Here is a 24,858-nt window from a genome sequence, read left to right on the forward strand (position 1 = left end):
GAATCATACAATGAATATTATATTGTTTATAGGAGGGTAAGGCATCTGCAGTGCAAGGAAATCTTGAGGTAGCAAATGTGTTTGCAAGCAGTATATTTAAACAAAATGACCAGCAAATGAGAAACACTGAAAAACAGTTCAGTAAATCTGTGGCTTAAGCTTCCTAATCCTAGTATTATTTATAAAAAAACAAACAAAAAAAAAATCACCAAACAAACAAAACAACAACAAAAAACACAAGTGCATTACTCATGCATACACATACATAAACAAAGACTGAATTTTGAGATTTTGAGGTTCTCTATATACTGGAGCGGTATCTTTTAAGATGCGGTATAGTATATTGAGTTCCATTTTATTGAGGAAAAAAATAATAAATTCGGCCTCTATTTATTATGATATTACACCACACTCATGCATTTTCACTGATTCACTGTGGAGAAAACTGAGAACATGAAAGCCATTTACAAATATCACAGTATCATCAAAAATCATAGAATTGTAGAATCTTTAGAGTTGAATGGGACTTTTACAGATTAAAAAGTCTAACTCTTACTCACCACTCTTACTGTAAAAAAAACTCACCACTCTTACTATAAAACCTTCTTCCTTATAGCCAATCTAAATCTTCCGTATTGCAAAAGGAAACTGCAGGTTTCCTGTTGTTGAGATCAATCTTTCGGGATCTGAATCAACTGTCACTGCAGGCTCTTTACTACTGTCTTCAGGAAGGGGAACACTGAAGTCTGCTGTTTGTGGATCCGATTTCAGAAAAGTATGAACCTGAATTCATTGCACTGGTACGTCTGCATGTCTTTTACTTGCATTTCACATATTTGTCCTGGTTATGCTTTGACACAAGCTACAGCTCCTAACTTAAAAACCACCTAACTGTACTCAGACAAAGACACTGATGATAAACAAAAGATACTAGGTTGGTCTTGGTAATGGAAAATCAAAACTGGAACTCTTTTTCTGGCCAATACTTTAGAGTGTATAGGAAAAAAGAACATAGCTGTGCCTGCAATGCATAAATAACTTTAAACAGGCATGTTTTATACTAACTTACCGTGCGCCATCTTTATCCGCAACAAATGTTGGAGTTGCTATTAGAGGGCTTCGAAGGTCCTTTCTGATATATATTTTTTCAGTGGAAGCTGCGCAGTTGGTTGGTTTTTCACGCTGCACATCAAAAGGCTTTCTTTCACTTTGAACCGCTACATGAAAATAGAAACATGCAGATTTGAAAGGAAATCATTCAAATGAATATTACTAAAAACTCAAATAGTAGGATTTCTGTTTGAATAACTACAGTGGTGAGTTAGTTCAGTGTGAAACTGAAATTTAAAATAAAAACCAAAGAAACACTTCCAATTTTGCTATACTTGTGTCTAAGTAAATATTAACTCAGAAAGGGTCAGATCAATCATTTAAGTTCCCCTGAACTAGAGGCAAAGTTTATCTTTTCACAGGTATTTAGGAGACAAAACATTCTGCAATATACATTAGAAAAAGAGGAGGGGGGGGGTGGAGGGATAGAATTCTTATTCTTCCAGGTAAAGCTATACACAAATGTAAGACTAAGTCTTACTCTGGATGAGTATTAAACAGTACAAGTTAGCTCCAGAATTATTCTGTTATACAATAGATGCAGCTTAATTCCCTGGAAGAAGTCTCTGCACCATACACAATTAACTCATTCATTCATTCCAGCCAGTTAGGGATCAGTGTTCTAAAACTAACCTTTCCAGAACTTAAGAGTTTCCAGTTGAAAAGTGGAAGAAAATAAAGATATTGAATCTTTTAATAAAAACAGTAACTTTGTAATTTTAAAGGAAGTGAAGAGTGCTTCTATATAATACTAAGGTATTATTATTCAACAGATTACAGAAGGTTACCTGGAATCTAAGTCACTGATCTTTACAAACTCATCTATAGTTTGGCATAACATTTGACTGCGTCATTTTTTCACCTGAAAGTACGGATAACAATACTAATAAAATAATATGGCAGTAATACAGAGAATTTGCAAATGTGTTGTATTAATAATATTTCTCAAAATATTTTGCAAATGTAGGGCTTAATATAAGTGGAAACTATACTGTGTTCATTGTACAAATCAATCATGCAGCAGTTATTGCTCTACAAGAATAATATTACAAACAGAAAAAAATGAATTCTACTGTAGAGCTGTCATGGTTTTATGATTTTTGTTATCAGTATTCCACATCATAACATTATGTACTGCACTGGGAGCTACTAAAGAGTTAATGCTCCGGTTCTGTGTATCATTGATAGTTCCAGGCATACCTGTTTCAGAAGAGAAGAACTATGCACCCCGGAGGACTTTGTGATACTGTTTTCCATTCAGAAAGGAAAGATAAAATTGTTCACATGTCACAAGTCATCCACTCTTTTCCCTCTCTGCTTGTCCTGGCAACTTGTGAACTCCCTAGTCATCTCACCTTCAGCATAAGGGTAAAGCCTTCAGTTTTTGGACACTCTTTTTATCTGATTTATTAGCTTCAATTTCAACTATACTATGCTGCTGGAATACAAAATAATACAACATATCTTATTTAGTAAATCAGCTTTCCTCCTCAGATTGTTGCCATTATTTTTTTGTTTGTTTGTTTTTGTTCCCACCTCCCTACCCTTCCCCTTTTCCCCTTCCCGTGGTGTGGGTCCATGGGTCCCTTGCCCCAGTCATCATAGAACCAGGTAAGTTGTTGACAACAACCTTTTTTGAAAGTAACACTAAAATACATGGATATATTTCCTCCTATCCTCATAAACAGTAAGCTATTTATTTGTTCATCTTGTCTTTACTAATACTGTTAGTGTCAGGGAAATGTAGGGGCTTAGTAAGCAGACGTATCTATTTTCTAGGCTTGGTGGATACATATTGATCAGAAACCTGACCCAGTGCACAGTAAAATTAGTAAGCATACATCCTAACAACATGGGGCTAAGAAGGGTTTAGCTTTTAGAAATGCAGCAGTTTCTTCACCATGGACATCACACCTTATATTCATCACAGCGTGTGCATAGCATAGGAACCATCACTATCTTTCTGAAGTTTTAAAGTGTAAATACAACAAAGATCTCCTCATTTACAAATTGAAGTTCTGCCTCTTTTATAACTTAGTGGCTGGAATTTATCTTGCCGAGATCAGAGTAGAAATAAGAATTAATTATTTATTGCTTCACCTTAAATTCTCCTTAAATTTATCTGAGAACAAGGAGATCACAGATTTCATGAAGTGCTGGACTGTAGAAGCAGAGGGTACTATAAATTGGAATTAAAATGCATTGAAAGCGTTATTTGGATTCTAGCACTGAAACTGTTAAGTACTGCACACAAACAGGAAAATAATACTGTTTAGAACATGATTTATATATAATGAATTATAAAAAATGACCAAACAACTACATAAAAAGACTAGCACTTCCCATCTCCAGGTTATAAGAGAAAAATAAACCTGCAAAAAACCCATTCTGTACATGCAACATTAGACTCAGATTTATGGCTATTTTGGTTAGAAGTATTTTGTACTTTACGTATATGCTACATTTGTAACATGTATATTAAGAGGCCCTAACTGGACTGCTCTAGGTGTGCAAATAATCTGAGATACACTTTAAAACAAATCACTACTGGCCATTAAACATAAAAAACGATGAAAGAAAGGTGAGGTAGATGGCCATGAAAAGTTCTGTTTACTTTAGTCAATATAGACTGAAATGGAGAAGACACATTAAAATCCAGTCGTAGTCCACATATTTTCTAGTTGATAGGTACACTCTCACATTGGGTAGTTAACACTCACATTCCATTTTCATGCCCATCTCTAGACATTTCTTAAGCCTACAAAATTGGCAGCGATTCCGATGGTGTTTATTGATGATACAGTCTTGGTTGCTACGACAACTGTAGGTCAAATTCTTCCTCACACTCCTTTTAAAGAAACCTTTGCATCCCTCACAACTGACAGCACCATAGTGACGACCTAGGAAACATATATACTGTTATCAGAGAAAAAAACTCCCATTTAACATAAAAATAATTATTTTAAGCAAGTAAAGCATTGTAAGAGTCACCCTTGTTTTGTATTCTTGTAATCATTTTGGACCGCAGAAGTATTATTAAAGTCTTACAGGATGTTTCTTTTTTTTTTTATCCATTGACAGGAATCTTAGGTCGGAAAGCGGAGAGAAGGCAGCTAACCCTTTATTTGAATGAGAGGCCTTTGAAGTGGTAGTTCCCAATCTGCCTAGCTATAGACGCAATTTTATCTGTTGTTACAGTATACGAGCTATATAAAGAACATCACATGCCTGAAGTTACACTAAAGAAGCACACATGCTAATCATTTAAGTAAATGGAGATTTTAAGTAATTTCAGAATAAAATCTGAAATTCAATGTTTAGTCAAAACTCCTGTGCATATTAATTCTGGTACTGTTTTAATTACACGAACACTTTTATAGAATGGAAAAGAAGAAAAAGAGAGAGAGAAATGTTCTATCTCTAGCACAAAAGCTTCCTTAATGGTGAAATTTTATCTAGTAGATTCATTGTTACTGAATGGATCTGAAACACTGAGGACTCGCTTGATCTCTACTTGCTCCTCTTTAACAGTAAAAAACCAAAAGCTACCAAGAAGTTTAACGTTTGTCATAATCTCTGAGAAACATTTTTTCATTGGAGCAAGTATACTTTTCTAGGCAACACTTACTGAAAGTTTGCCCACAGCTCTGGGGAACTGGACTTTATTCTTCAAATGGTTTCAGTTACTAGGAGCTATGCAATCATTATTTTCTGTTTCAGCACGTGCCAATTTGTCATTTACTCCACTTGAAGTACAAATTAACATTCATCCAAGCAGAGCTCTATTAGTGTGTACAGTTATTTATGACATCTCTTTCCACTTCAGATTGAATTGCTTTTCCCATCAGCGTGGTTATAATCATTTAAAACTACTTGAAACCTCCTCCCTTCATTCACCCTGGTAATCTTTCCAGTCAGTTTCCTGAATGAGGCTTTCTATGCTTCCTTACCTGATGCTTTATCACCACAGACCACGCAATATTCTACTACCTGGGTCCGCTGAACATCAGCTTTTCCCAGCAAACGTTCCACCGAAGCAGAGTCTGTCACTATCTGAGTGAAAATTCCAAAACAAAAAGAGGTAAGCAGGCAGTATATCCTGCTGAAAGCAAGGAGCTTTGCCTAGGGCTGGTGTATCAACAGGCAAGAGGCAGTTTAATGTGAAGACAAGTACGACAGATGTGGAATAAAATTAAGTAGTAAAAAATAAAAGTTAATGAGCATTTTTACTATCAGCAGTGAGACTATTAAAGCAGCCAAAGCAAAACATGAATCCAAAACTGAATTTGCAACTTTGTTCAATGGAAGTTCCATCACTTGTGCAGTCAGCAGTATGCTTCCTTTCTTGAAGTTACTGTCAAACAACTGCTATATTTTAGCCAAAGATGGCTGTAACTCCACATGCTGTTTCCAGACATCCTTACATTAGCTAATATGTGTATATGGTTTAGAGGAGGCAGCCTGAAACAGAGATCAATTATAGAAAACAGTCTGGCTTCTGAAGACCTTGGATGCCAAAACTTCAGTTCAAAACATTCAACTTACCATAGAAAAATTAAAACAAAATCCTCTTTGTAACAACTGGTGTAGCATTATAAAATAAATTTTAAAGGAATGTTGACAATTAAAAAAAAAAGATTTCCCTGTAAAAAACTCTCTATCCTAACAGCAGAAATAGAGGCCAGACACCATTTTTTATTTTTTAAAGGTGGCTAGGAAAAAAAATTTCAAATTTCACTGGAAATGGATTACTGCTTATATAACTTCTTTTGCAAAGTTCCCATTGATATGGATTAGATTCAAGTCCCACAAATTTAACAGAGGCCATGAGCCAGCAGCGCACCCTCGTGGCCACGAAGGCCAATGGCATCCTAGGGCACATTTAGAGTATGGTCAATCAGGGCGAGCGAGATGATCCTCTCCCTCTACTACCCACTGGTGAGGCTGTTATCTGGAGTACTGTGTCCAGTTCTGCACTTCCCAGTTCCAGACAGACAGAGAACTACTGCAGAAAGGCCAGTGGAGGTTTACAAAGATTATGAGGGGGCTGGCACATCTACCTTTTGAGAAAAGGGTGAGAGACCTGGGACTTGTTCAACTTGGAGTAGAGCAGGCTAAGAGGGGACTTTATCAATGATTATAAATATCTAAAGGGTGGGAGTCAAGAGGATGGGGCCAGGCTCTTTTCAGTGTTGCACAGCAAGGGACATCAGATACCAAGTGCAACACAGAAGTTTCCGTATGAATGGGAGAGTGACAGAGCACTGGAACAAACTGCAGAGAGGTAAAGGAGTCTCTTTTTCTGGAGATATTCAAAACTCACCTGGATACATTCCTTTGCAACCTGCTCTGGGGAACTTGCTTTAACAGGAAGGTTGAACTTATAGCGAAAGAAATGTTGTTTTTGCATAACATTAAGGTGTTATGACTGTAAAAAGGTCCAAAGAGGCACCATGAAGCTCTGATACAAGGTATGTTTCTGCTTACAGAACTGAAGACCTTGAATTTTTGAGTAACGTAAGGAGGTGTACTAGCACAAACCAGTTCTGTGGTTTCAGTGACAGCCGGAGAGGAAGGTTAACTAAGAGAGGTTATCACAGCATACCACAGTAAGTAAAAACTAAACAAGAAAGGGAGAATAGGGAGGATTTAACCAAGCAGCAAACATGGACCAGACATCTGAGGGAATTAGAACTGTAGGACAGGCTGTAAACCCTGGAGTCCTTGACCAACAAGGAAATGGGAGGGAATTCACACTGGGAAGCAGGAGATAGAAACTGTCCTGTCTCTCCACTCCTTGCACCCTTTCATTCTTAAAGTTACCTGCTATTGCAGAAGTGTGAAATAATTTGTGATTCAAAGCAAATTCTGCCTGAGCCTGGAATACTGAACATAAGCATTTCTCACAGACCAGACAGTCTTTAGAGGCCTTTTCTACCTCCTATGATTCTGTGGTTCTGTGACACCTTCTGCTCTGAAGAACATCAACCCCAGTATTATGATACTGCACTGCGAACCTAAGTTTTCCCAGGTAAGCTCTATCACTGTACATCTGTGAATCTCTAATAGATAATCTGAAATCCTGGCACCCCTCACAAGCACCAGCTTAAGTATTTGCATATATCTTCTCATAATTGAAATTTCAATGAGAGAGTATGAATGCAATGGAATGCATGAGGAACATGAAGACAAGAGGATTTAAAATTGACTATCATAGCCTACAATTGTTATCATCTAAATCCATGTTCTAAAATTATTGCAATTTCTGATGTCTTAAAGGAATTCTACATTTAAAGCACTGAAAACTCAAACTGAAATAGAAAAAGCTGTGGTTTATCTTGTTTACTACATTTACCTGAATTCTGCCTGGCACAATGTTGTCTGCGGTGGTAAAGATAAGTTGTTTGGCATTAGATGTCTCAGGTGCTGCCAAAATCACCTTTCCCGCACCAGTTCCATCTGGACTGGCTAAAATAAACTGTTGCTTTGAAGACACAGATGAGTCCACTGCTGTCACTATCTGGATTTTTTGACCTGTCTGCTGATCTGTCACAATCTGTAAAACACATTGCAGAATGGTATGTTTCTGTCTCAGAATTACAGAATACTGTTTCATAAAAGCCTTTGCTAGTAATTGTTTTGCTATTTGTTAGACTGGTACAAGCTTGTAAGTGCAAAGCAATATAATCAAAACAAACTGTTTAGAATATTTCGTATCTACATACCTACCATATAGAAAAGAAACACTAGATAGACTGTGAAAAGTGTGAGTTCATCTTGTGATGGAGGTTCTATGCCCAGGACCATTACAAATGACCTGGAATAGAAGGCACTCTTCTCCTGCACCATCTCTAGCAAAAGTAGAACAGATTACTAAACTGGCACAGAAAAAGAACAAGGAGTGATAAAGAGCTACTACAACATTCTAGTAATGCTATTACTTAATTCTCATATCATTTGGCACTGCATATATTTAGAATTCTGGTGCATTAATGTTTTCTTTATATTATCTATGAGTAACATCAATCCACCACATAATAATGTGCCAAAGGCTAACTTCAGCCTTCACAGACAACTCAAGTCACTGGTTCTTTCTGCAGGTTACAGACAGAGAGAGGGAGGGAGAGAGAAGAAAGCCTTTAGAGATCATCTTAAGTGCTCTGAACTGTCTATTGACAGTCCCTGCCCATTTGGTACAGTTAGAGCTCATGCAACTTGTATATGCAGGTTGTGTAATACCTGAAAATACTCCTCACTTCATTACACATATATAATTATTACAGACAGCAAACTAGGTATCACCAATTGTATCTTTTGTGAGAAAGAATTCTAGTCTTCAATAAAAATGATCTATTCTCACAGATTTTGAAAAATCCTTCAATAGATTTTAGTGCTATTTTGTACAAAATGAGAGCAGGAGAATAAGAAAAAAAAAAGACAACAAAACAGTCAGTATACTACTAAATCAATACATTTTTACCTGAATGCGTTGTGGTGAACCTACAGAGGAATCTGTGGAAATAATCTGGATACGTTGAGAAGGGCTGGACATCACTGGAGAATCAGAGAGTGAATTCTGAATAGTCTGTACCTGTAAAATAGCGCATAGAATTTTGATTTACACATTTTAAAATATAGATGTTTACTAAACATCAGATGGCTTTAGCATGCAACCTACAGTTATTGGAAATGTTACAGCCATTAAACCAACTTGAATTTGTTTTCAATGAATTGCAGGAATATTGCTTTTTGGGAGAGTAGAATGAACCTGATAGATGACAAAAAAAAAAAAACAAAACAAACAACCCACCACAAAACCAAATTATGATATATTCAAAATCACAGGATGGTTATAATTTTTCTACAACCAAAGGAAACACAGCTAAATTTTGTGAGACTTTGGTTTACTGAAATACACTTTTCTCAACTTAAAATTTTATATTCACCTTCAAGACCTTCAAGATCATCTACTCCAAAGACCCACCTTCCACTACCATTTCCCCACTAAACCATGCTCCTTACTACCACATCTAAATGTTTATTGAATACCTCCACGGACAGTGACTCAGCCACCTCCCTGGGCAGCCTGTTCCAGGGCCTGACCACTCTTTTGGAGAAAAAATGTTACCTAATATCCAACCTGAAGCTGCCCTCGCACAACTTGAGGCCATTTCCTCTAATCCTGTCACTAGCTATGTGTGGGGAAGAGGCCAACTCTCACCTCACCACAACTTCCTTTCAGCAAAACGTGACTGGTTATGACAATTACATTCTAAATAGGAATTAGTGCAGCAAAATAGTCTAATATCTGCAGTGACAGGTGACCAAACCTAGGAAATTCACACATTGTTTTTAATAAATCTTATTTCAAATAACTTCAGAATGATTTCTTCATCAAAACTTGTATAGGTGGCCAACATGTTAGTGTCAAAAAAATTATCTCCTGTTTAATATACAAAAAAAGTTAATCTGTGATCCAAGGAAAGAAAAAACAGTCTGGATAGAAAGGAAAATATACACAGTCTCCCTGGGGAAAAAGAAATAGTCTTAAAACACACAGCACTTTTCATAAAGCCATCCTGATTAACTCTCCTACTGCCCATATCCTAAATAGCCCCATATCGCATAAGGAAAATCTAAATCTATATTTAAAACAAAGGGCAAAGAAGTTGAATGGCAAATGTACAGGTAGATACACATGTAGCACGCTCTCATTATTAGATGATAAGGCATCCAGCAGTAGAGAACAATATCTAGGAAAGAAAACAGCGAACAAAAAACAGCAAGACACCTATAATCAAGAGACTCCCAGTGGACACATCTGAACATCAGGAACATAAAAACTTCCTTATTTAAATTCAATGGCTACTGAACATATCAATTTTATTTTCCCGACTGAATACACATGCCACTGGTTGACAGCAAAGTAAGAACCAAGGTAGAAGGTCAAATGCAAAAAAAGAACAGTTTACGAGAGCAAAAAAAATACCTTCTGCAGTATTATTTGTCAGCTAAATTTCTACTTTGAATATTTTCACACACCTACAATGGATAAGAATGGATACAACTCTGGTGATTTATCTATTATTATACCCATTCAATTGCAACAAGTTTTCACTCCTTATAGCTTACATAACTGCTATAGGAAAAATCTGGGATTCAAATTAAAGATAGCATAAATAAAATATTCCGAAAGTAATTTTTTTGTAAATATTCATGTTAGGAAGATAACATAGTTTAGCATTACATTAGATCGATTTACAGGACTGCTGACTATATTAACATACTGTTCAAAACAAACATCACACCATGAAAAATCTGTATGATGTTCAAAGCAACCACTGTGGAAGCTATATTTACAAAAACTTAGTCCTTCAAAGTCAGTGATGGTATTTCTGTAGTTCTAAATTATATTTTAAAAAATTAAATGTGCCTTAATTTCTTTAAGACAGGAAGACTTCCAGAGAAGATGAAATAAATATATCAGCCTTATATCACAGAACTTCAGTGCATCACATTTTACACAGCTAAATCCACAATCCTAAAACAAACAAAAAAAACAAATCCACACTAATATCATGACTTTGAGATAGTTAGAAAATAATGAATGTGATGTAAAAGACTATCTCAATACCTCCTAATTCTCCTAGAGAAGACATATCAAATACATCTGTTTTAAGAAACAGGAATATGTTCTAATGTATGCAGTATTGTCTGCTTTCTGGAGTTCCCTACTGTACGCTGTACAGACTCTAGTACTTACAGTGTCAAATCCTTCCTGCAGCCTTATTTACATTTTGGCCTCAGAGATTTGCTGAGGAAAATCAATCTGAAAGAAATGCTGAAGTCACTTTTAGTCAGATCAAAAATATTTACATCCAGTCTCCATCAATGAGGATTCCAATCACAAAGCAACTATAATTGTTATAAAACGGCTTCTCAGTGACTCTTCTCCTCTGAAGGTCAAGTGTACTATCACTGCCTGTAACCAAGGAAGCAGAATTGATGTGCTTTGCCAGTTGCTACAGGAGTTTGACTAATGATAAAATTAATTTCATCTGGGGGAGATAGTCCCACACTGTCAAGCTTACTCCTCCTACTGGTCTCTCTGCTCTTAAGCCTCTTAACACGCTTTCTGTGAATTATAAAACAGCAAAATGAAACCAGCATTTGCTGGTAGCTTGAAGTATTTTCAAATCAACAAATTGAAAAGGAAAATCCACCATATCTCCTGTGGAGCATTTTTGGCCTTAAAGTTCATTAACTTAATATATTTAAAAGAATATACTCCTCTCTTGACTCGTCCAGATCTTGCAAATAAAACAAATCAGTATTTTTACATGTAAGAATTAATGTAGTAAGTTTGTGACACCTGGGTGATTTGTTAGTTTAAATTCTATAACAAAAATATTTTTTCTAAGCTGCAATGAAGGCTGACCAAAGAACAAAAGAGAAATTCTTAAGGAAATTCTTAAGTTACATTACCTGAACTTTTCCAAAAGTAACCACAAGTTTGACTAGTTTTATGAAAATAAACCTGATTGCAGGGAATTACCATTAGAAAGCCTCATGCAACAAATGAATGACTTGGGTTTATTTACATAGCTATGTTATTTTATTTCAGCTTTAAGGACCCTCAACCTTAATACTGAAATGTGTTCACTACTGATTGAGGTCAGGCTCTTTACTTGATAGAAAACACTATTTGAAAACAATAACCATGAACAGTTACTGTAACTACCAGATTGTATTTAAAGCACAGGTACAGCATAACAATTAGTTGACCTGACATTTATTTAGTGTGAAGAATCTATTATACCTAAAACATGTAAGAACACGCAATAAAATTACAACCATAATATTCTTCAGCTTAATATCTGACACCATACATAATAATCTTTTGACTCTAGTTAATTGGTCACTCAAGAAAGATGCTTGGGGTATCTAATTTGCATTTGTCTTACCTGGAACAAGAACTGAATTGGAAATATAATAATCTTCAATCACTATATAACCCTCTGCTTAGAAATATCTTTCTCACTTCAAACTTCAGAATAACTACATTGTGAAGGTGGAATCCTTGCAAGACTTAAAATACGCAGCAGGGGAGAAAAAAGGGGGGGAAAAAAAACCCACCACTTACAGTTGCTTGCTTTTTCAAATTGAAAGACAAGGTAGAGTAATTGAAATCTGAAATAAAATACAATATCAACCATCTATGTAATGTCCTGCAGCAGTTAACAACTTTACATACATGTGGCTGCCTAACTCACACAGTAAACCTCAATGATTTGAGCAAGAAACATATATAAAATGCATCTTTAACTAGGAGAAAAGTTCTATTTTCAGATCATTGCAACTCTTTCTCTGATAGAACTTTATGTATTATATGCTGCACAGACACAGTACAAACACTTTTATTTTTATATGGCATCATATACTCTACTGTAATAAAATCCACAGTGAAGAAGAATTAGTAATTTGTACCTTTAATTTCTCTATGTAATCAGAAGCATTATTAGCAAACAATGTTGCAAGAGTGCATATTGTAATTTCATGACAAAATACCCCTGGTTGGAAGGGACCTCCAAAAGTTCATAATGTCCACAGGAAAAGGGATCCTAGATTAGACCCAGTAGCCTGTTGAACTGCATCTTGTAAACCTCCAGTAATGGGGATTCTACCACAACCCTGGGGAGGTTGTTCAAGTGATGCAGTCTTATAATGACATCTCTTGCATGTGCCTGAAGACTAGGACCTATCTTATACTGGATTTTTTGCTACTGTACATAGAGATTCTATATGTACATATATATGTGTATATATATATATATACATATATATATGTGTATATATATAATATATATATAATATAGAAAGGCTGATACACCTGGGACTCTTCAGGCTGGAGAAGAGAAGGCTTAGAGGGGTTCTCATCACTGTTAGTAAGTAAGCGTGGGAATCAAGATAACGGGGCAAGGAATTTTGATGGCAAGGAACAACAGACCAAGGGGCAACAAGCAGAAACTGAAACACACAAAGTTCGGTATTAATGCAAAGAAGTTTACATTCAGAGTGACAGAGCACTGGAACAGGCTGCCCAGAGAATTTGTGGAGTCTTTTCCTCCTGCTGTAGGGAACACCAGCTTTATAAGGGTAGAGGTCCCTTCCAACTCCTACAATTCTCTGACTACAGAATTAGATGGTATTAGCTTGAAGCAGTTGGGGGGGAGAGCGGGGGAGAAAGAAGAAGCCATCAATATTAAATGTAAATTTAGGACTTAAAAGGCTCAACGTCTCTCAAGGGTAGTATTCAGGATTGGTTAGAGCTGTGAATTTCTTATCGATTAAAACGTCTCAGGATTTATGTGACTCCCTTAGAAGTTTGTAAGAATACAACCGATTTTTCCACTTCAGTACTCATACTGGAAACACTACATACAAGTAGACAGACTGGAGAAGAAAACAATTCTATGAAAGATGGCAAGTATGTACCACTGGAAGATGGAGCTGAAGCTGAAGAAAACTGGCAAGGCATGGAGAGCTGCCTGCTTTGGACCACTCAGTACAGGACTTCATTCATCTGAGCTCTCAAAGTAACATGCATCTAACAAGATTATCAGAAGTCTGTTTACAAATTAACTAATAATTGTATGCATTAAACACACCACTAAGAATCTGCACAAATCTCAGAAAATAAAATACACGTAGAAACATACGTAACTTCTTTGCATTTTGCACTGCTAGCCTAAAATACAAGTATTTGACAACTAGACGCATTTTTATGAATGGCAAAATAAATATGGTTTCTTCTCTTCAATTTATCTACTTGCTGTTGTTTTGTGTATTGTATATATATAAATTATTGTATGTATTGTATATATAAATATATATCCTTTTATATATTTTCCTTTTTTTTTAAAAAAAAAAGTAGCTCACATTCAACATTTTAGTTGTAATCATTAATATTTTTTTTTATGTTTGCCTGCATTTGCGCAAGTTCAGTAGTTTGAAACAAAGTTTCTCCAGCCTTTGATATGTAATAAAAAAACACTTCTGTACTTACTGATCAAATTTTTAGTACTTCCTATAGTTTACTCCCCTACTACTACATTGATAATGAAATTATCTAACAAGTACATCAAGGTGGCAAATCACTATGCCACGCAGTAGAACTTGTGAATTCATACTTTCACTAAAGGCTGTAAATTTTCCAGCTTAAGTAGAAAATTTCTTAGATGCATGCCACTAAAACTCTTACGAGCATTGCTTGAATATCCGGATCAGAACTCACTAAGTGTAAAGCAATTTCAGAGGTATTATTAATATTACAGAAAAAAAATTAAAGTAAGGCTTAGTTAAAACAATTATTGATCAAATACATTCAAGCACACTCAGAAACTTCCTACAAATTTTACAGTTTAAAAAGTTAATTTTTTAATGTAATATTTTTATGGACCTTCTTTTCCTAATAAATGTCTATAGCTATTAAGTTAACAGGTCTTCCCAAAAAAATGAACATGATGCCTGGAAGCATGAAATATTTCTCACGCCCATTAAATGAATATGTTTGTATCTTACAACAGTTTCAATATTATCCTTTGGAAGGTCTTGTCCCGACCATTTGGGCCCTTTGTAGAATGACAAAATTCAGAACCATCATTTCCAGTTTTACCGCCCTATCAGGCGGATTCTGCTGCAAAACCCTGTATGAGCCATGTGAATTCAAAAGCCACCATAGAAGCTGTAGTTTTCATCTTATCTGCATCACAAAGAATCTCACACTGAGTCTGACATTAACCCCTTTGGCAGACTGGTATTACAACAGAGACTGTCACATCTGGTGGTGTATCTCAATCCAGAGACTTCCAAACTGTAATGTATTTAGGGTCTCATTTCTCTAATCTGCACTTTGCATGAGATACCTTTCAAGCTGACTTGGTATACACTTTAGAAGCGATTTAAGAACAGTTGCATTTGAAGCAAGAATCATTTGAGAAAACTCAGCATCAAAGTATTCACTTTGAGAATTCTTCCAGAATGAGAAAATGGTCACTGATAACAATAAAATAATGAATATAAATGGGTTTATTTTGCGTTTTAACTCTTACAGTATAATGGAAACCTTATTCAACTCGATTCGCAGTATTTCTACTGCTGCTCCTCAGCACACTGAGGAAGAATTCCTAAAATTCCCTCTGAATCCCCAAGCTACACTCTCCTCTACAATCACACGCATACACTCAAAATGGAACTCGCTCACACAATCTCTTCAGAAACATACAATTGGAAAAACACAAAAAGCAACACTGCTAAAGAAATCAAAAGCAGTGGAAACATCTGAAACCATTAAAAGGACAATTTTATAAAGTACTTAAAATACAATCAGTACAAAAACACAAACAATGGAGACTGCTCAGTAACTCCTCTGGTGCAGTCACAGTATAACAGAAAGCAACCATGACTAACCGTTGCTCAAGAAAAACAACATATAGCCTACTTGCACAGCAATCTGATTTGGTGCTTGGCATTGTCGTCTTCAGCGCAGCCATCACCATGTATGCGACAACTATATTGAAAAACAGCTGCAGATATAGCTGAAAAAGTATTAAGTTATCTTGTTTGCAACTTGTCTCTGAACATTCATAACTTAAAATTCAGTACATCATTAATAACTGTCTTCATTTAATTTTGTAATATTCCAAAAAGCCACTCATTTAAGGCTAATTCCAAGTTTTATGCTACATTTTCTACTGTAATCAGTGAGCACAGATACAGTACACTTGAAGAAAATCAGTAATGTATTTTGTTGTATTAAAAACTGTATCAGACTAAAGACACCCAGTTCATTCATACAGAAAAAAAAAATCAAAATTTACAGGCAACATCAATTAACTCCCAGTGAGACAATGCTGCTAGCAACTGCTTTTCCATGAAAAAAGTTTTCATGAGGTTATGCACCAAACAGGTGTATAATTTAAGGAGGAGTTGAATACTGTAAAGAGATGAAGCCCTCTATTTACCCACCGGCTAGGAAGAAATCACAGAGCTTCATAAATTCTTGGGATGAAGCGATCTCTCCAGTGGCAAGATACAACCATCACACTATGTTACCACGGTGCATTTCCTGCACGAGGAATTACAAATGTCACATATTTTATGTGTCGAAGATGTGATTAAAGATGTTAAGTTCTACCAAAACAGTTTATGGTTTGCAGTATTTCCATTATAGGCTTTTTTTTCCCAAGATGTTTTGGAAAAGATTTTTTCTTCCAACAAATAAGAAATGTGTTTGCTAAACTGATATCTGATACAGCAAATCTGAGTGACAATCACTTGTCAGTTTTCACTGTAAAATCATAGTTTTTTTTTTTTTTCTTAAAGCTATGCCTTAGACATTATTTCCAGACTACCTGGCAGACCTTTTTTCATGCTGTAGCATCTTAACTGTTATTATGTACTTCAAAAGAACCCAAATCGTTAACAAAAAAATGCCAGGAAGAATTTCTAATCCATTTTAGAAAACATGATGTACATTTACCATGTACAGCTTATTCTTGAATTGATAATTCTTATTAGTATCAAGGTATAATCTCAGTTCAATAGGTTAAAAAACAAAAATCACTAACAAAAAGTAACGTCTGAAAAGTGGTCTTGTCCACTTAAGCCTCTAAACATATTTGTATTTGCCCTTCATTATTTATGAAATCACAGCTTTTATTAAATCTCACGGTTAAACCATAACTTTGAAAGATATTAAACCAAATAATAATAAAAAAATAAAACAGAAAAGACAAAAAAAAAGACTAAAGTTAGCAAACTGAAAGAGAAATTACTTCTCTTCTTTAGTCATGAATACATACAGTTTGAATGTTTACAAGTTGATTGAGACATTTTACCTGTTGAATATCCAAGTTCAGTGAATTCAAAGGCATCACTTAATAGCGAGCACAAAAAGTCTATGTAAAGTTTTATTTCATATACATAGATATGAAATATAAGGCTTGATTTCAGTCAACCACCCTACCGTAAATTCAATATGGTACAAAAGTAAAGCAAGTAACTTTAAACTTGAGATATAGAAGACAACTCAATAGAAGAGCAGAAACTTTTCACGATCAAAATAAGTTAATCATCAAATCATAAAAAGACTTTTTTTTATATACCACTCTTCTAACAATCCATAATACAGACAAGCATCTCTGCAGTTAATGGTGAACTTCTCACTTTGATTCCTGATAGGGAGGTCACTGGTATGAAACAGACCACATTCACCAGTTTCACTGGTTTATATGTCCCCAGGCATAAAGCAGAACTGTCCTATGAGGATCTGCTCTATTTATTATAAACAGGAAACAGCAAAGACAATCTTAAATAGTTTTCCTCTCAGAGGCTCACATGCCAACCGTTGTGGTATCTTCTTCACTCACCTCAGCCACCTGCTGAGTCTCCATTACCTGCTGAGCCAGCACCTCCGTATTGGTTGCCATGGCGAAGCAAGACCATTAGAAAACCTGTTTGAAAAAGATGTCAGCAACTTCCATCAGGCACAAGTTTGGTTTCTTTTTTTCCTTACTATTACACAAGCCTCTGATACGACTTAACAATTTATGATACTATTTCATCTATCTGAAAAATAAGATACAGCGTGCACGTGTGAGTGTATATACATGTATATGTGCAGTACATGCATACAAGACAAAGTATTCAAAAAGCTGAATTCTGATATTATTGGCACAGTTATTCTCCTACTTTATAAAGCTTCTCATACATTTTTTTACTCCATTATTTAAGCAGCAAGCATAAGATGCTAATTTTATAAAGGAGAAAGGACTGATTTAAGCATCAACAATCAATGCATTCTGTAGAATTCACAGACCTTATAAGTGCTCTACTGAACTCAAGGGATGGGAAACTTTGCAGATAAACTGTGGCTGATTATGCTCTGGCCAAGGAAACAGCAATCTGAGAACTGTGTTTGAGTAAACTTTTATTAAGTCATTCGAACGCTTCTCATGGTTAAAAGATCAAAAGATCAAACAGAAGAAATAAGAATAAATATTTCCTATACCTTATTAATGATTCTTATAAGGGCTGTTTCCTCAAAGTTAAATTTAATTAAGATTTCAAATTCATGCACTGACATTCTTATTACAAAGCCAGAGTTCATTTTAAGACCCAGGTGTAGGTAATGAAAATGCACTCCTGAATAGCAGCATATTTGACATTTCATTGAAAACCTTCTGTGGATACTTGCAAAGCAATCATTTCACATGAAGTTAAAAAAGAAAAACAAACATAGCAAAGCACTTAATTGAAACGTTGTGAGACATTCACATCTCCAGCAAAACACCCCCTCTCAAAACTCAACTTTTACAAAGCTGATGTTATTTAAAATTTTACAATTGATTAAAGATTAAATTCTGCTATGGAAAATTGAATGTGTAAACGTTTGCACATATGTTAGTGAAAGACTATTCCTAACACCTTATTACCAAAACTGAGACATCCTGTGTGTAAATCATATTAATGCTACTTTCTCATACACCTTTTCATATTACCTTATCCTCCAGGCTTATTTAATTGTGCAAGTTCCCCAAACTGTTCAGCAACATTGTTTCATTGTTGTCTAGTTTTGGAATTATTATTTTAATAAAGTCAATTAAAAAAATCACTACACACGCATGCTTTCTCAGTTCATGATGAGATTTTGTTCCTAAGGATATCTTCTGAGATTCCATCAAGTTTTTCCTGTGGTAAGTATCTCAACAAATTTGCTGTTAACGTTCTTATCCACCAAGATTCTTTGCATTTTCAGCCCTTCCATAATGACAGTGCAGTCTATCAAAACAATTTCAACTGGAAGCTCAGGGACTATGCTTGTAAGCTTGTTAAGAACATGATTCTTGAGTGAGCAACACAAACAGCAGAATCCGTTGCCCAGAAAAACCCGTCAGCAGCAGACCTCACAAAGAAAAGCAAAATTCCCCAGAGGAACAAAAAAGGTGGAATACAAAAATAGGAAAAAAAAAAAAAAACCACAAAAAACCAAACAACACAAAAGCACCAGAAAAACTATTCCAATGTAACAGGATAGCAACCCCCTGAGCATACATAGACCTCCTGTCCAAAACACGAGACAAAACTGGGTTGCCTCAGTTGCAGGACAAACTCGAATAAACTTGCATGCTCCATTGAATGCTTTATGGGGACAGTCCTACAAGTTTGACACAGAGAGGCTGAATTTAGCTGTCCGAAACGTTTTCCTACTACTCAGTGCGGCTGCCTTCTTCATGCTGCATGCCCGACCCAGCAGCAGCTCGGCATCTCTCCAGCGAGATCCTGGAGCAGAAGACGGGAAAGAGAAGCCGGCAAGCGAGGCTCTCCTGCGAACCCGTATTACGGTAAGAGCGGTAACAGGAAGGCTGCACAAATCCTTGCAACAATGCATGTGACAAAAATTAACAAATTCAACCACCTCCGACGAGCTGCACACCCGGACGCGGACTACCTCGGCCTCCACACTGCCCAATGGCAGCACCGCCCCTTTAGTCTTCATCCTATCACTGAGCTTCCCCGGGCAGACACCGCCCGCCGGCCGCACTCCTCCTTCCCGCCCCGTCACGGCCGATGACCTCATGGAGGACGCAGCGCTCCTACCCGCACTGCCCATTGGCCGCGAGGACCGCCTGTCATGCAGCTGGCACCTCCCCTCGAGCAAGAGGGAAAACACCCGAGGGACCCGAATGAGCACAAGATGGCCGCGCTGGCAGGCGGCCAAATCCCAGGCGGGGCAGCGGCCGCCGCCGCCATTAGGCCCCCTCCCCTCTGGTATCCCCTTCTGTCGAGCTAAGGGAGTACCAAGCGCGGCGCCGGGGCGGCAGCCGGTAAGATGGCGGCGGCCTCGGCCCCGTATGCAAAGTACCCACCGCCCCCTCTCCTCCGCCCTCCCGGTGGCAAAGGTAAAAGGGTCGGGTTCACGCCGCCGCCTCCGCCCGCTCAGACTCCATCTTCCCTCTCCATCCGCCTTTGGCGCTCGGCATCACCACGACCGCGGTCCCAGCGGCCCCGAGGCGGCGGACGGCTCTCACTGACACCGGACCGGCCCCGGCCTCGCGGCGCCCGTATCCCAGCGCAGCGCCCAGGACACCGCATCGGATCGTTCCGGCGCCGCGACTATCCGCCGTCACCCCGGGAGCTGCGGGCCGGCCTGCGGCACCGCCGCGCGGCGACTTGCGGAGCTCTGGTGCCCCCACCTCCCCGAACGGGATCCCGACTCCCCCTCCCTCGTCCCCGTCGCGACGAAGAAGCCCAGACGGCCGTCTCTATTAAAGAAAAAAACGATTTTTACCTCAGGAATTGGCGCCAAACGTGCCCCGGCGGTGGCCCGGGCCCAGGCGGGCCGGCGTTGGTGGCGGTGCCCAGCGGAGGCCCAAGCCCCCTCCCCAACCCCACGAGGGGCGGTGGTAGAAGCTTAACGGGGTCCGCGGCGGGGTAGGAGGGCTGGCACTGTGATATTTGGAGGGGTGAGTGTGTGTTGCAGGGGTTCTGTGTTAATTTTCAGGGCCCTGTGAAAGGTCAGAGTTCGTGACCTCTACCGCCGCCGCCCGAGAGCGTTCCAGCGCTTCCTCTTCCCGGCACCACGCCGGCCGCGGCCCCCTCCATCCTCTCGTGGGGCGGGGCCGAGGGTGGCGACGGGGGGGCGGGGCTACCTGAGGCGCTTCGAGCTCGAGCGTTCGCGCCAACGCTCCGATGAGCGGAGTCGGGCTGTAGCCGGCGCGGTGGCGGCTGGAGCGGCCTTCCACGCGCGTGTGCGGCAGGTGGCGCTCGTGTCCGGGCGCGTGGCGAGCTTGTGCGTTGAGCTGGGAAGGTAACTCGAAAACGTTTGAGTTAAATAGTCTTGAATAGACTTAAATAGTCTTGAATTTTGGTTTAGTTTTATCCGCTTGTTGTCGCTGATTGCGGTTCACGTAGTGGAGCTGGATGTGGAGATTGTTCTGCTCTGAATGTGACTGCCGGTGTCGTCAGGATTCTTTGCAGTATGCGGCTGAAGTGCTTTTAGGGGCTTGTTGTTTTCGGCTGTTGAACGTGAATGTGGGACCAATTCTGTCACGTTTGTAGCGTTTTTTGAACCTACACTTACCGCAATTACCTGGCTTAATCGTCATACTTCTAGTAGGTTTATTTTATGTCTGATTAAGAACTTGAGTGTTTAGGCAAACATTTAAGCTGGAAGATGGGAAGTGATAGTAACTCCTGAAGGCGGGCGCTTCCAAAATGTGGTTATGTACGTTCCTCCAAAAGAAGACTAAACACAGTTACATTTTTTTTTTCTCCACAGAGTGTAATTTTAAAGTGTAAATCCTTTTTTTTCAGGAGTGTGAGGGGAATATACCTCTATTAATTTTCACTGTCCTCATAGTACCATGATTTGTGAAAGTTAGATTTTAGGGTAGGATTGTATTTTTCTAGTTGTGAATCAAGAATAATGAGTTGTGGAGCAGACTCTATGACCACAAGTTGTCTTTTAAACTGATAATTTGACTGAAAAAATGGTGATTAAACCATGAGATTTACACCTTCTAGAGCACGGAACGTTTAGATGTTGTACTGAGGGATGTGGTTTAGTGGGAAATGGTGGTAGGTGGATGGTTGGGCTGGATGATCTTAGCGGCCTTTTCTAACCTTGGTGATTGTGAGTTTATAGTGTAAGCAAACTTGAAGCAAATCTTAGTTTTGCCTTTTATTTGCTATTCTTAATATCAGAATTCTAATCAGTCGTCATATATATATTTTTTTTCCACACCATATGTCCATGGTTAGGTAGAAAAGTATTTCAATCATCTGGTCAGAGTATTCTCTTACAAGATCTAGTACTTCTCCGTTATTATGTTTATCTGTGCAGTCTTCAGTGATAAATTGTTACATGCTCAATAAACCAGAGAGGAGAAGTCTACCATGAATAAGGAAGCCTTTGATTTTCATGTTTTCTTTGTGAGCATCAGAATATGTAAAATGAGGAGGCATTAGACTACAGTGTGTTCAGTTAAACTTCTGCAGATCTTTCTGAATAAAACATTTTCCTCTGGTTTTCCTCTTTGTTTTCCTGTTCACGGGAATAGTGTGCTGTTTTTTCTGTGGTAATGAAATATATTTTAAATTCATTTGCTCAGTAACAAATTGTCTTGCATGAGCAAGTGAGCAAATTCTTAGTTATGCAGTATGTTGTACTGTCCATATCTACTGGAAATTTTGGAAATGTTATATTCTGAGCTCACAAGTAATATGCGGTGGTAGGAATAGGCTGGTATTTTTCTTCTTATTATCTTTTGGGGAAGTCTCTTTAAGTAGTTATCTTAAACATACTGCCTGTGCTCTAGTGAGAATTATCTAAAGGTAGGAACAGCTGAAAAACATCGTGACTCCAAAAGTTTTGTGCTGGAGCACATGGAAGATAATAAATTGTTACATATTCTTTGGTTTTGCTCTCCGCTTTCTTTCATTCCCTTTTCTCAAACTCTTCTTCTCTCCTTATCAATAAATCTCTGACTGAAAGGAAGAATAAAAATTACAGAAACTAGAGGAGAATTGCTGCTCTTTGCTTCTTTGCTGCCTGCCTGGCAGGTCGAGGACTTTTTGAAGACAGTTGTCATCTTGTTCTTGTTTTTGCCACCAAGGGGACAATTTCCTATGAGACAGCTCTGGTATGGAGTGCAATTTTGCTTCCCATGCAGCTAGGGAGGTGGTTGAGGCACCATCCCTAGCGCTGTTCAAGAATTGTTTAGAGGAGGTGCTAAGGGATCTGATTTAATAGTTTAGTGGGTAGGGATGGTGATAGGAGGATGGTTGGACTAGATGATCTTGTAGGTCCTTTCCAACCTAATGTATCTATGAATCTATGCACCATGCTCATGGGTTAGCAACAAACTGCAATAAAGAAAGCCACATGAAGAGCTGGGTTTGCTGCAGGTTATTGCAAGAACATCAGTGAAATGTAGAACTACTCTGACCGCCCTTCTTTAATAAACAGTGCTCTATTAGATAATGCTAATTATCTAATTTGCTGAACTTACATATGCAGACTTCAAAGGGTGCATTAGTATAAAGTGTTTGCATAGGCCCATTTTGAAGTTAGTTATGACTGGAAGGAAAAATAGGCTGGAGGTGAAAAAGAGAATTTCAGCTCTCTGAGAAGTAAAGGTTAATAACTGTACTGTACTTGTTCTTTTCTACTGTCTCTTCCTCCTCATGCGCCTCTTCTCCAGGGCAGGCTCCATCTCAGCAGCTGTTAAGGAAGTGTGAAACTGTGCCCACCTACTGTAAAGAAGGTATCTTAGTGGTGACCTTTTTCAAATTCTGCTTCCAGTACTATGGATGTTTTCCAATGTCCTACCTGTGCGATAACTGACTGAGAAGAGAAAGCGCTCTGCAAACAGCCACAGAAGCAGAGGAGAGGAGACACCTCATGTATGCTGCTTTGTGCCCAGGAGAACAGATTTACTTCATCATAGATCAGAGGTGAGGTGGGAAAATGTGCTTACAGAGAGGGAGGGATGTTTTAGATGTGGACAGAACCACTGACCGCAAACACTGGGCTGTGTGTGTATCTGTGGCACAGGCCACAAACCCTCTGGTCATGGTGGTGGCATTGGCAATGAAAATATGTCCTGGCTGAGGAGGGGGTCAGAAGTTATGAGAGGCCAGGTTCTACAAAATGAAAGCAGAATTTAAGGTTATTCATGTGTTTGGGATTGACAGAGCTCTGCTGAACTTTTTGAAGTTTTAATTTCATGTGAAATTTGCACACAATTTTCCTGAAATTTCCTAGGAAAATGTTATGAGCAAAGCTGCTGATTAGCATGGAAGAAATCAGTGTGAATATAATTCGGCAGAGTTTTAAGGGACTAAGGTTTTAACAGTATAAACTATTGAGTCTTGTTAATGCCATATTCAATTCAGATCCCTTTTAATGCATTTAGTAGACAGTTTTCAAAGTAAGATCTTGTGCTTTGTGTCCAGTTTTGAGCATGGCCATGTTGCACTAAGGGACCTGGTTTTTAAATTGTATTTAAAAAGGGAACGCTTATGTGGTTGGACAGCCATCAGTTTCATACTAATGAACATGCACAGCAGTTTCCACATTTTATTCTGTGGAAGGAAAGACATTCAGGATATTTGTGAAATAGTGCTTTCAGAAAAATCTACTGTTATTATTATAGTCTCCCTAAGCAGGACTGCAAACCTGCCCTGGAGTCTAGAAACTTTATTCTTAAAACTTAATCCAAACTGTTGTCTTGTTGTCCTTCACACTGAAGGATCTCACTGTTTTTAATACAAAGAAGTTTATTTGATATGTTAAATTGTAAAGTTAGTGTTGAAAGACTAACAGAAGGAATAGCTTTTTCTGCTGTTTTCATGTGGCTATAGCCAGAGAAGTCTTAGTTTCTTTTGCACCAAAGCAGCGTGCAAATGGGAAAAGCGCAGTGTGTGTTTGTAGCTTTGTGCTTTCTTCCATCCTAAATGCAATCCACAATCAGCTCAGGAAGGGTGGTAACCCCAGGGCCTTCTTGACCAGCAGTACTTGGTTACAATGGCATGGAATCTTGTCATGGTGGAGCACTCCAGCTCTGCTGTATGATTTATCATTTTTCCAAAACGAAGTATTATGATAGCTGTATAAAAAATGGATTTTAAATAGGCATGTACTATAATATATCTCTAAATACTGATTGTAGATAACAATCAATT

At 38.1% G+C, this 24,858-nt stretch overlaps 1 protein-coding gene across 4 annotated transcripts in view; it reads right to left on the reverse strand.

Moving 5' to 3' along the window:
• NR2C2 (nuclear receptor subfamily 2 group C member 2) overlaps window positions 1-20,642 on the reverse strand; it is a 31,824-nt gene extending 11,182 nt beyond the window's left edge. The window contains exons 1-8 of one of the 4 annotated variants that reach the window (XM_065749315.1): window positions 17,541-17,624; window positions 16,138-16,237; window positions 10,874-10,939; window positions 8,591-8,701; window positions 7,466-7,666; window positions 5,061-5,163; window positions 3,831-4,010; window positions 1,070-1,217 (exon numbers count right to left, since the gene is read on the reverse strand). In XM_065749315.1, the coding sequence (XP_065605387.1) occupies window positions 1,070-1,217; window positions 3,831-4,010; window positions 5,061-5,163; window positions 7,466-7,666; window positions 8,591-8,662 (704 nt within the window). In that variant the 5' untranslated portion in view covers window positions 8,663-8,701; window positions 10,874-10,939; window positions 16,138-16,237; window positions 17,541-17,624. Of the gene's footprint in view, window positions 1-1,069; window positions 1,218-3,830; window positions 4,011-5,060; window positions 5,164-7,465; window positions 7,667-8,590; window positions 8,702-10,873; window positions 10,940-16,137; window positions 16,238-17,540; window positions 17,625-18,181; window positions 18,569-20,461 lie in introns of those variants that run through there. The other 3 variants (XM_065749312.1, XM_065749313.1, XM_065749314.1) reach the window with 3 other exon arrangements.
• Between the last annotated feature and the right edge of the window lie 4,216 nt (window positions 20,643-24,858).

The sequence above is a fragment of the Cyrtonyx montezumae genome, unplaced genomic scaffold (assembly GCF_038088225.1).
Source record: "Cyrtonyx montezumae isolate F1298 unplaced genomic scaffold, pur_monq_1.0 scaffold_6, whole genome shotgun sequence".
Taxonomy (NCBI): domain Eukaryota; kingdom Metazoa; phylum Chordata; class Aves; order Galliformes; family Odontophoridae; genus Cyrtonyx; species Cyrtonyx montezumae.